At 46.9% G+C, this 12,311-nt stretch overlaps 1 protein-coding gene across 1 annotated transcript in view; it reads right to left on the bottom strand.

The window, feature by feature from the left end:
• Nucleotides 1-3,072: 3,072 nt before the first annotated feature.
• The window catches only part of GJA5 (gap junction protein alpha 5), a 14,644-nt gene continuing 5,405 nt past the window's right edge, over nucleotides 3,073-12,311 (bottom strand). The window contains exon 2 of the mRNA XM_012807641.2: nucleotides 3,073-4,183. Within this exon, the coding sequence (XP_012663095.1) occupies nucleotides 3,076-4,149 (1,074 nt within the window). The 5' untranslated portion in view covers nucleotides 4,150-4,183 and the 3' untranslated portion in view covers nucleotides 3,073-3,075. The remainder of the gene's footprint in view (nucleotides 4,184-12,311) is intronic.

The raw sequence follows: 12,311 nt of genomic DNA, 5'->3' as shown, positions 1-12,311 counted from the left end.
ATGAGAGTGGGGATACAGGAGGTTGAAATCTTACTGTAAAATAAGTCTTGGCTTTTGCAGTCTGGGTGTAATATAAACTATTAAATGTTAATAGCTTTGTTTATAAACCATGAGATGGACTGCTTTTTTTCTAGGAGAAAAAAAATGAGTCCCAGATGCTTTCTTTAGTAGGTCTACTCAGGCAACTCTGGACTAAGCACCTTGCCCTTGGGCAGATGCCGTGTGAACTCAAGATGTGTTCTGTGATCTCTTTGTGAGACCTCTTTAAAAGGGCTTTCCTACCCTGATAAATAAGACTTCATGACAGTTAAGATAATGCTTCTGTCTGTCTTTCTTAGCCTTTGTTTCTTTTTCTCAGAAATTTATTGGTAAAGGGCTGGATAGTCCTTTGATACTTTGTTTGGAGCAAGAATCATTTCTCATCTTCCAAAGAGATGAGATCACAATAGAGAAGCTGCCCCACCGTCAGGGAACCTTCCTGGACCTCAGCTGACAAGTCTGTAAAATGGGGATACTAAGACCTGTTTCACAGGGTCATCTTTGGGATCTCCACTCCTCTAAGCCTTCCTACTTTTTAAGGTCCAGGTTAAGTTTCCTCTCCTTTGTGTGAGCTTTCCCCCATCTGTATCACTTCCTAAAGTCTTATGTTTCTTAGAATCAGTAATAAATGAATTCCTGTTTATTTCTGTTCAAATTAAAATACAGTTATGTAGGTTAAGTTGATCACCTTAGGTAGATGTGAATTCCATAGAAGTAATCATCCCTCAAGGTTCCAGATTTTCAGATGCTATGTATTTAAATACTGTGTATTCAAAATAACTAAAATAATAAAGATAATAATAACAATTACCATTTCATGACAAACGGTTATGTCCCAAAAACTCTACTGAACTCTTTATAAATAATCTCTCAATTTACAACCAAATGAGGTGGATATTACTAGGCTCAATTTATAGATAAGGAAACCAAAGCTCACAGATTAATTTGCTTGCTGGAGTCCAGGTGAAAACTGGCAACTAGAATTTTAAACTCTTGCATGTCTAAGTCCAAAGCTCCTTGCATTACTGGCTGTTAGGTGGGGTCCACCTTCTCCCATCCCCCACCAAGTGTGCCATCCTTCTCTTGTGGTCACAGCATGAAAGGAATGCAAAAGAGAGAGAGATGCAAAGACAGATTTTATTAAAACAAATTATACATATTACTATCTTTTTCCTTCTGAAAGGATTGATCTCAGAATATCTAATTCGAGAACAGTCATTTCACAAATACATTTCAGAAACAGAAGGAGAAAGAATCTCGATCCAGTGCCAGCCAATAGATAAAAAGATATCTCTTGTCCCACCCAGGGACTACCCCACCAGTCGGTCTTTCCTAAATGGGATCCCACTTGACCCCACTTATCCACTCTCATCCTCCTTTTCACCCACCAATGACATCCAAGTATTAGCAGAGAGGCCCAGAGATGAGCAGGTGGGGAATAGGCTGAGGTTCCTTCTGGGCCTTCACCCCAACTTCTCATGCCTGTCCATTTAAACTGCTAACAACAAGACAGTGGGCTCAGCCCCCCTGCCAGGCCACAGGAGAGGAGGGCAGGAAGACATAGTTTCTCTCTGATTCTTGTCCTGATTTCAGGACTCTCCTCTTCTTCATCCATCCTATCCACAAACACACACACACATGCATTTTTTAAAACAATCATCTCTCTTTAAGTCTCAGTATCCAATTCTGAGCATTCTCTACCTTTATCCAAAATGGTAGCCACCATTATAGATCCAGTGAAGAGGGAAGCTAGGCTAGTTCCCGGGGAAGGCAGGGCTTTTCTGAACCCCTACTTGGCGGTCTTTTTAAGGGCAGTAGGGAGACATAGGAATCTCTGTGTTCTTTAAATAAGGGCCCTGGGAAGACAGCTAGAGATTCTCCTTCCTATTTCATGCCCCTACTAAAGCCTCCAGGGAGAGATCTGGGGGCCTTTGTAGCTGTCATCACACCTCCTCTTGGCACTTTAAGTTGGCAGTCAGCAAGGGAAATAAACAGGAGGAGAAATTAGTTTTCCAGTATTTTCTTTCCTTTTTTATTTTCATCTTCACAGAATTATTTTTTCCCAAGGAGAAACTGAGAAGTGCAATGCCCTCCTTGTCTTAATAAGACCAGGGGAAATTCCACTGGCCTCCATGGCTGGTGATCTGGTCAGGATCTGAGAGAGGACAATGGCTTCTTGGGCATTCCTGTAGACAAGGTCTTCTGAGGAGCGTTGGGTAAACAGCCAAGGGAGAAGAGAAGGGATGGTTTCTATCATCAGACTGAACTGTAAAGGAGTCACAAGATGACAGGTAGCAGCAGGAATTCCAGTGAAGTCTGCCTGTACAATGACTCCCTACAGGAGCTGTTACCTCCATGGAGTGGCTGTACACCCTGGCAGAAGGAATGGCTACAACATCCCCATGGTGGCACATTTGCTAGAGGTACATACCAAGGCACTTGTAAAGTTGTGGCTGCTGATCAAGATCCCCTTTTCACACTGAGCAGAGGAAGGGGTAGCCAAGGGCAGCCCACGGCCACCTCATCACCACTCCAAGGAAGGCCCACACAGACAATAGATTCAAGAGCACACACTAATGCAAGTTCCTCGATTCATGCTCTCCACTGGCTGGGAATTTGGGGCTCTTCCTTGGGGGAGGAAGGGTGATTAGCTCAAGGAAGACAAAGAAACTTGGAGAACCATCTGTCATGTGGCTGGTATGTAGTCATTCTGTCCCTCTGGCTATCCCTTCCAGGCCAGATTTTGCCTAGGTTTCTTCCCTCTCTCTCCCTTGCTCAGTGAGTAATCTGAAAGGTTTCCCTTTGCACACTGGACAGGGGATGGGGAGTGGACAGCAGCCTGGGTGGGTAGCAGTGTCCCTGACTACACTCAAAGAGGCCTGGTTATACTTTTTGCAATTAATGAGCAATGCCATTGAGACCCCCAGGTCCCAAAAGGAGCAGAACAGTGCTGATGAGAAAGCACGGGGTCAGAAGGGACACACCTTCCCTCTCTGGGTTTGTTCCCACCTGACCCGGTCTTGTCTTGCAGCAGGGTCACACTGATAGGTCATCTGACCTGGCCTTGCTACTGGCTTTGCTAAGACGCCGCTTGTCACTGTGGTAGCCATGGGGAAGGCAGTGACCTGGAGAGGCTCCGTTGGGCACCTCGGGCTTCTGGCCATAGTGAATGTGGATGAAGCCCTCTCCAGGAACCTGCTCCTGGCCCCGCACTTGCTCGGTGGCCAAGTTGTCTGTGTTCTGCTGGGAGGCCATGTTGTTACTGAAGGGACTGAAGAATTTTCCACCAGGGCCGTTCTCCAGGCACCGGTTGAAGTCGGGGGGTGGCGTGCAGCTCTGGACCATGCCTGCAGAGGGACCGGGAAGCTGGCACTCGGCCATGCCCTGATGTGACCTGACAAACCTTCGTCTGATCTTCTTCCAGCCCAGGTGGTAGAGTTCGGCCAGGCTAAGGAAGAGCGACAGTCCAGCCACGGCCAGCATGAAGACAATGAAGACGTTCTTCTCCGTGGGCCGGGACACGTAGCAGTTGACTGGGTGGGGGCAGGGGCTGCGGCGGCAGACATGCAGGGTGCTCAGGAAGATCCCGTAAAGCAGGTACTGGCCCACAATGAAGGCCACCTCCATGGTGGTGCGGATCAGGATGCTGCAGACGTAGGTGTTGAGCAGAGTGCCCTGGAGGACAATCTTTCCATTCGCTTCCTCCCAGCAGGTCAGCTCTGCCTTCCCCACCGGGTACTCGTAGGAGCCAGCGCCCCTGCTGTCCCGGGCCCTCTCGGCCTCGCGCAGCTTCCGCTTCTCCTGCATGCGCACCGTGTGCATGGCGTGGCCCATGTACACCAGGGAGGGCGTGGACACGAAGATGATCTGCAGCACCCAGTAGCGGATGTGGGAGATGGGGAAGGCCTGGTCGTAGCACACGTTCTCGCAGCCCGGCTGAATGGTGTCGCACTGGAAGTCAGCCTGCTCGTCACCCCAAGAAGACTCGGCAGCCGTGCCCAGCACCAGCATGCGGAATATGAAGAGCACGGTGAGCCAGACCTTACCGATCACCGTGGAGTGCTTGTGCACCTCCTCCAGAAACTCACCCAGGAAGCTCCAGTCGCCCATCTTGGCTCAGCCAGGCAACAGATGGCCAAAACCGCTGCAAAGGAAAAAGGGAGAAAGAGAAAAGGAGATAGATGTTACTGCAAAGCTCCGGAAGGTCCTGCTGTCTTCTGGAATTCCACTGATCCTAATGTGTTCCTCAGGAAAGTGCAATTTAAAAGTCAAATGCAACCCCAGAAAAGTTCTTCCTCCCCCTCCCAACAACAGTAAACTAAAGACAGTTCCAAGCGGTCATATTAGCAAAATCAGACCACGGTTTCACACACTTAAATGAACTGAGAAATTGAGGAAGCTGTGTGTTACAATGTGGATTCTGTGTTCTTACCCTAAGGAGGGCTGGGGTAGCCGGCAGGACCCCGCATTTGCAACAAGCAGCCCATGTGACTCTGATTTGGGCAGTCAGGGACCACATCTTGAGAAACACCAGAGAAGTGGCAACAACACAGGCCGGGATTTTAAGGATTGCATGAGATGAGACATGTGATATGCTGCAAATCATACCCCAAGTAGTCTATATCTTTGAATGGCTTTCAGATGGAACAGGAAATGTTTAATGGCAACAGAGGGCAGAATAAGGTGGAGGAGGAAGTGAGGGTAAGAGTGGCAGATTTGGCCTTTGAGGAATCAGTCTGTGATGAGCGGAACTGTGCAGCATGGACCAGCTGTGTGGGGAAGTAGTGAACAAAAAGTGTGCTTTGGTCACAGATAGCTGAAGGTATCACAGCTGTACCCAGCTTCCCCCAGGCAGTAGGCAGCAGGTAGTGTGGACTATCCAGTGGCCCAGGGCAGCACAGTCATTCCAGCCCCACAGCTCGGCTCGCCCTGCTGCTGACTGTTCTGTGCACAGAGGTACACAGACCTGCTCACTCCCACATCCAGAATAAATGTCCCAAAGCTTTAAGTCTCCCACAACATCTTCCCCATCTGGGTCTTACCTGCTTCTTCAGCCTCCTGTCCTGCCTATCCCCATTAGCTCCCTTTGTCCAACCATGACGAGTCTTCTCAAATGCCCTTTTTCCAGGATCTACATGTCCCCGAACTCTGAGCTGAATCCCATTTGCCCTTCAAAACTAAACCCAGTCACAGCTTTCTCCAGCTGTCTCTGCTCCCTCAACCTGAGCTCTTCAGGTCCTATGGTGACCATGGGACACTCACTCCCCTCTCCGGACTTGCCACCATCTTTTGTAATCCTCTGCCTGTCTGTATTCTCCCAGCAGGAACCCTTTTCCTCTGTACCATTGGAGCCCGGCTCAGAGTAGGTGCTTGGTAAATCTTAGTTGAGTTTGGGGACAGCTGACAGACTCTGAGGCTTCCTATCTGATGGCAAATCAACTTGCTGTTCCTTGCCTGCCTCCTGTGGGCAGGAGGAAATGCCAGATACCACTTTCTCAGTCTCCACTGCAGTTAGCACTGGTCAGGGAGGTGTGGGGAGAGACTGAGGTGGAGGGAGTGCTCTGAAAAAGGTTTCCATCCTCCAGTAAACGAACAGGGCCTCGCTCACAATCCTGCCTGCCCTCACATTTCCTGCCTGTGGACGCAGTTGTGTGAGCCAAGATGTCTAAAGCTGTCCAGAGAATCTCAGAAATGCCAACCAGTGCCCTGAGGCCTCTGAATCAACTCTTAAGTGGCTGACTTCCAGAATTCTTTCTTGGTGAACAATAAATGTCCCTATGGTTTAAGTCTCTAACCAATCCTAATCAACAGGGTAACAAAAAGATAGGCGGGAAGGATCATAAATATTCCCTTCTTAGAATCATAAAACCTCAGATCTGGGTAGAACTTTAGAGGTTGTCAGGTTCACACTTTGACCTTCATTATCTTTACTGCCAACATACTCCTGATTCCTGCTGGAACATTCTTTATGCTTATGAGGAAAGGTGGCATGGGAGCAATTCATTTCATAATCCAAGTTTCTTTGGCTCCTGAATTGATTGTTGCCTTGACAGAGACCAACCTCCTGGCTCCGTCTTCTCCCAAGCCCAGATCCCCAATCTTGACAGTATGCAGAGTCCCTGGGAATGAGGGAGTCCCTGAGTGAGCGGAAAGGGTCTTATCTCTGCTCTTCTCCCTATCAAAGACCCATGCAGGTCTTGAGGCCTTTCCTGTGGTTTGTGATCAGACATCTGTCCCTTTTCATAAGGTGGTAAAGCACCCCTCTTCTGGCCTCCAAATGTGGAAAATTGTGGAGCATTTGCTCAAAAGGAAAATGGCTGATTAGATAAGCATTAGAATGATCTGTCATCTCTTCTGGGCACGTGGACAGCATTCAGCACTTTCAGGGGCAGCCACATGTGAGCAGTGACTGGATGATGGTTAATGTCTAAAAGATAAAGGGAGGGAGGGAAGGAGAGGAACAGAAAGAGAAAAGAGGAGCAGGAAAGAGGAAGGACGGAGAAGTTGGAAAGGGGGAGAAAGAGACAGCATAATGGTTAGGAGAAGGCAGACATAGGAGTTTGATGACTGAAGTTCAGATCCATCTGCTGAGTTTGGATAAATGATTGGATCTGTGTTTCACTTTTCTCATCTGCCAGATGGAGATAGTACAATTTAGCTCAGAGAATGATATGAGGTCAGACAATTAAGTTTGAGAACTCATCCTAGAAAAAGTGCTACGTACTTCATTGCTGCCTATAACTGTGGTCACCTTCAAAGTACTTCCCTTGGCCATCTGGTGACCGTAGTGATATTCAGCAGTGAGGTATGTAGCACTTTTTCTAGGATGAGTTCTCAAACTTAACTGTCCAGCCTCATACATAAAAAGCATTTAGCACAGTGCTCAGCGTGTAAGAACTTGATGAAAGGCAGCCATCACTAGCAAAGAGAGTGATGGGGAAGGATGAGGGTAGGAGACAGAGAAAGTAGAAGGTAAAGTGCATTACAGAGGAGAAAGGGAAAAGGGAAGGGGGGGAGCAGAAGAGGAGGGAAGGAGAGGAAGATGGAAATGGAAATGAAAAGGAAGCCAAAAGCAGTAACTATCATATGCTTCCAGGATTAGGGACAGGTTTTCCACACTCAATCCCCGAACTTTTTTCCCTTGGTCTGCTCATTCTGTCACTCATTCCTTTCCAGTCTCCAAGGAAATCTAAAAATAGTTCCAGGCAGAGAATCTGATGCTTTGGTCTGGTGTGCCAAGGGGCATGTCTGCTGACTCCCTAACTGTGGTCCAAGGAATCCCACCTGGAAGAAGTAAAACACAGGTCCCAGAAAGGAACACCTTGGAAGCCCAGAAAGACGGTGTGAGGAGGTGTCTTATCAGGAGAGAATAAAGGAAACCAGCTGAAGAGGTATAGGAGTGAGGCAGACCTCCTGGGCCCTGGCAGAGGAAACAGGGTGAAGGCATTTTCATTTATGACTTCCTGCTGACACTCAGGCAAGGTCAGAGAAACTCAAAGTCGCTACCATATACCAGATGCTCCGTTTATAATGTGAAAGGTCCCTGGCTGAAGTTAATTTTCCAGCTACACTGGCTCCCTTTACCCCACACCCCATCTCAGCCAAATCGGTAGATTGGATACTCAGTGAGTTCACTGGGCGTATGAAAGGTTTTGTAGATCTGTATCCACCTCTTGGCAGGAAGTGTGTTAGGAGGGGCAGGGGAAGCCGCCCAGGCCATGAATAAATTCTATCAAATACAATGGTAATTTGCTTCTCTGCTTTAGCAATGGCTCATTGGCTTCCTACTGTTTATAAAGTCCACTTCTTAACTTGCCATTTGCCAGCCTCCACAGCACTGCCTCGTCAGAAAGATAGATTCTCTGTTCCCTTACACACTCAATAATTAAGGTACATATCCCACAGTTTCTTGGCTCCACACGTTCCCTCTGCCTAGAATGTTCCTTCATTGTTCCTATTGTTCCTTCATTTAATAAATCTGCTGAGTGGCCCCAGGTGCCAGGCCGCGTGCTGGGCACTGAGCGTACAGTAGGGAGGAAGGGAAACAAACCAGGATCCCTGCCTTCTCTGAGTTTAACTGCCTTTATTTCCTTTAATTAAGGGATGACATTAAGTGTACAATAAAATAATAAAATGTGATGTGTGTTAATATTAGGGAAGAATAAGGTGCTATGGGAATATGGGGCAGGAGCCTGAAACTGGTTTTACTGGGTTAGGGGGGGTCTTGGGTAATTGTGTCCCACAGCCCTGTGCAACTGAAACAAGTTCTGAGATTGCCCAGGCAAAGAGAGATGGCCGTTAGAACCTGGATGAGAACATCCCAGCTTTAAAGGTTCTTCATTCCAAAACCTTCAGCATCCTTATCCAATGTGTCATATCCTAGAATAAAGCAGATTTTGGAGGGTACTTGTTTGGTCATAGTAATGTGGTGCTTGAGTAAGGGAGAGAGGGCCAGAAGAAGAGCTTTATGTCTAGTGACTATGAGTCATTTCATGCCTTTACTTCATATATTATATGGCAAGAAATAAAACTCATGTATCTACATTCTTAATCCATCCAGTCTCTTCCTCATGGAGACAGTGTGGTCCCCCTGCACAGCCAATGTTTTCAAAGAAAACCATTTCAGAGCAACCTAGATTAATCATAAGCTCATAGCCAGGACCTATTCCTCTGACCCCCCCAGATTCAGGGTGAAATGGAGAAGTCTTCTTAAATTGTCCTTAACCCTCTCTGATGTCTCGGGGATTTGAAAAGACTCTAAATTGCTATCCAGCTGGAGGACGCATTCTCACACTTGACTATATGCTGCCTTAGATTAGCTTTCCAAACATTTCTTATCTATCAGGCAACCTACTGAGTATCTATCAGGTACTCTTCAGACCCTACTATGTGTCTGCCTATGTTCTGGGTGTCGCCGGGCTAACATATATTACACAATGATGTCCATTAAATTAGTGAAATCAGGTGTTATTCCTTTCCTCATGTATTTAACAGAACTTCACCTCAAGTGGATAGTATATGTCTCAAAGTCAAAAGCCCTGTTTTCAACTTTGTATTTTTATTGTATTCGGTTATCTGACTATATACGTAATGAATGTTTGTAGAAGTGATTGGAGGAAATTTTGATCTAGCAGTAAGATTGCAAAGTGGCCCTAAAGAGACTCAAATCTTCCTTTTTAAGTTTATCTAAAAAAATAAAATTTTCCAATAAATAAAAAAACTAAAATTTTACATTATTAAAAACGTGCTTATATGCTCTCTTGTTTGGCTCCAAGGGGGCAGGACCACATTTGTTCCATTCAGAATCCTCATCCAATGTGTCACGTCAGGATATTTTAGACATTTACTTTTTGTTGTTGAATGGACGAACCCTCGTAGCCATTTGGTGGGTGACTGTCCTTGCCTCCTTCCCACAGGAAGGGAAACGTACAGAGAAGATGACTTGCTCAGAGAAACAAAGATGAATGGCAGAAGCAGGGCTTCATTCCAGAGTTTCTGATCAAGCCTGGTGCATGCCAGAAAGTTTCTCCCCATCTGCCCTTCCCGGGTGGAACTCATCAATTGATAGGTCTTCACACTCCGGACTTCAAAGCTCCTTCTAACGTAGAGGCATTGAGTGATTTGAGACATGACTCTGCTGTTTAGTGATAAGTCCAGGGGGATCTTTTATGCAATCAAGCAAATACTTATTATGAATCTTTGCTGCGACCTGCAGTGGGTGGGTGGGTGGGGGGGCTGAGAACAAGTATATGGAGATGTATAATTCAGTTTTTTCATATACACTCACTGAGTGTCTTCCTCTGCCAACACTGTGCTGAAAGAGGCCCAAAGGCCAGGAAGACTCCACACTGAAGCAACTCACTGCCTGGTGCCACACACAATCACCCTGGCTCCGGACTGGAAGTGCAAATGCATAAACCATCACTGAGCCCAGGGGTTTGGGGTAGATGGGTGGAGAGGAAATCCCCAGGAGACAATCCTGGTGTAGGAGTTGGGTGTGGGTGATGCTTATAGGGGCATGGTGGGGCTGAAGGGGGTGCAAAAGAGATGAGGGAATTTCAGACAAAGGCAAAACCGCATGAACAAGTTCACTGAAATGAGAAGCCATATGGCTTCAGTGTACAACGAGGACAAGAGGGAGGAAGAGTCTGCACAGGAGACAGGAGCAGAGTATGGAGGATGTTGGAGGCCTGGCCTAGGAGTTTGGAGTCGTTCTCAACCCGCAAGAGAGACTAAGCCCAGTACCTGAGGGCAGACCCCCATCTGACAGCCCCCTGTGGGGTTGGGGATATAGAGCACTGCACAGTCAGTGATGCCCACGCTTGTGGCGGTCCTTATAATGGCCATGGCACAAACTAGGTAGGCTGTAGGTGCAGGTGCCTCCCAGCATGCTTGCTGTAACCGCACCATCTCTCCTGCCTAGGAGTGTATGTTGTCAGTGAGCAGGGATAGCTATCATAGGGATGCCTTGGAAATTCTCTACCTTCTTTCCACTCTAGCTCTGTCCTCTAGAACCACATATAATACTCGTTCTAATATAGTATTTATTTATTTATTTATTTTTGCAGTTTTTGGCTGGGGCTGGGTTTGAACCCACTACCTCTGGCATATGGGGCTGGCACCCTACTCCTTTGAGCCACAGGTGCTGCCCCCTAATATAGTATTTCTAATGTGAGTAACTTCTGTGTCCCTGAGTCAGTAGCTGGGCCTTGGGCTGAACTCCAAAGCCTTTGGGATCTCGCATACATACCAAGAACTATTTGCTCCTGTGTATCTGCTCACCGTTGTATTCTCCCCTGAAATTCCTCCTGTCCTAACCCCATTAATGCTTAATATCATGCCTTGTGCCTAGTGGGATATACAGTAGTGATGAATGATAGCATCTGGACCTCTCAAAACACCTAATGCCAAATTGATCAAGGCCAGTGTCTCCCGCTGCTGAGGAGAAGGAGGAGATTGCACTCAGAGAAGGGTGAGCAGTGCTTGGGGGCCAGGCTGCATATTAGTAGAGGGGCCTCCCTGGGAAGCTGGTGTAGGAGGGGCCCTGCCCAATGACTATGGTGACCAGAACATCAGGGAGATGGAAGCCACTGAGCCACTGAGCCCACAAGAGAGCTTGGCTAAATGGGGATGGATGTGTCTAGAGCAGCCTATGGACAATTCCTTCATGCCCTCCTCCCCTCAGATTACAGGGAAATTGTCCATGTTTGCCAAAATTAGATTATAAGACCACTTCACAGAGTCTGAGTCTAATTCTGGACAATGACACATGTTCTGGACAGTATCTAACAGATCTCTGGTTCTCAATAAAGGTTGTTATTTATAGTAATAATAACAATCCTCTGGGTCCATGCTACAATTCTACTCACCATACAGAGGAATGTGGCATGGGACAGGGGGACTTGCTTCCCAATTAAGAGAATTCTATTGTAAAGGGACCCAAAGGGCCTCCCTTAAAGGATCCCTTAAACAGAGTACCCTGTCAGTTCCCTTTAGTTCAGAGTGACCAAGCTCCTCTGCTATCCCAGCTGTCAAGGTTATAAGTAAAACGCCAGGCATAACCTTCATCTCAGAACTCTTTTGTACCTTATTTGTCTGTGAACATTGGTCTGATTTTCCCTCACTCCAATAGCTTCTTCCTAAAATGGAGGTATGGGGAGAATTACATGAGAAAGTGGTCTTGATCCTCAGCTACCTCATAATCTTTATTACCCTTCAAGATTTTCAACTACATTGTCCAGTTTGCCCAGAATTACACACACACAAAATTTACATCTCGGTGATAACAATAATAATGATAAAATAACAGTTGTTGAGACATTTCTATGTGCCAGACACTCTATGAGTTTCTTTATATATGTTTTTCATTTGATTCTCACAACAACCTGAAGAAATAGTGCCTATCTTCCTCCCGTTGTGCAGGGCCCAGAGAGGGTGATTTGAGGTGGATCACACTGCCAGGAAGGGGTGGAGAACCCAGCTCCTGGCTCTTCTGACTGTAATGCCCCTGCTGAATGACTGGACTAACTTCTATTTAAATAGAGGAAGTTCCTTTCCTTGTAAGACCCTTGCCAAGCAAAGGCTGTCTACTTTTATACAAAGTGACTAAAGCAGCTCAGCGCCTGTGGCTCAAGTGGCTAGGGCGCCAGCCACATACACCTAGGGTGGTGGGTTCAAATCCAACCTGGGCTCGCCAAACAACAATGCCCGCTGCAACCAAAAAATGGCCAGGCGTTGTGGTGGGTGCCTGTGGTCCCAGCTACTTGGGAGGC

This window comes from Otolemur garnettii, unplaced genomic scaffold, assembly GCF_000181295.1.
Source record: "Otolemur garnettii isolate 467f Iridium unplaced genomic scaffold, OtoGar3 scaffold00073, whole genome shotgun sequence".
Lineage (NCBI taxonomy): Eukaryota > Metazoa > Chordata > Mammalia > Primates > Galagidae > Otolemur > Otolemur garnettii.
Note: the sequence above shows the minus strand (reverse complement) of the source record. Positions and strands in the feature narration are given on the sequence as shown.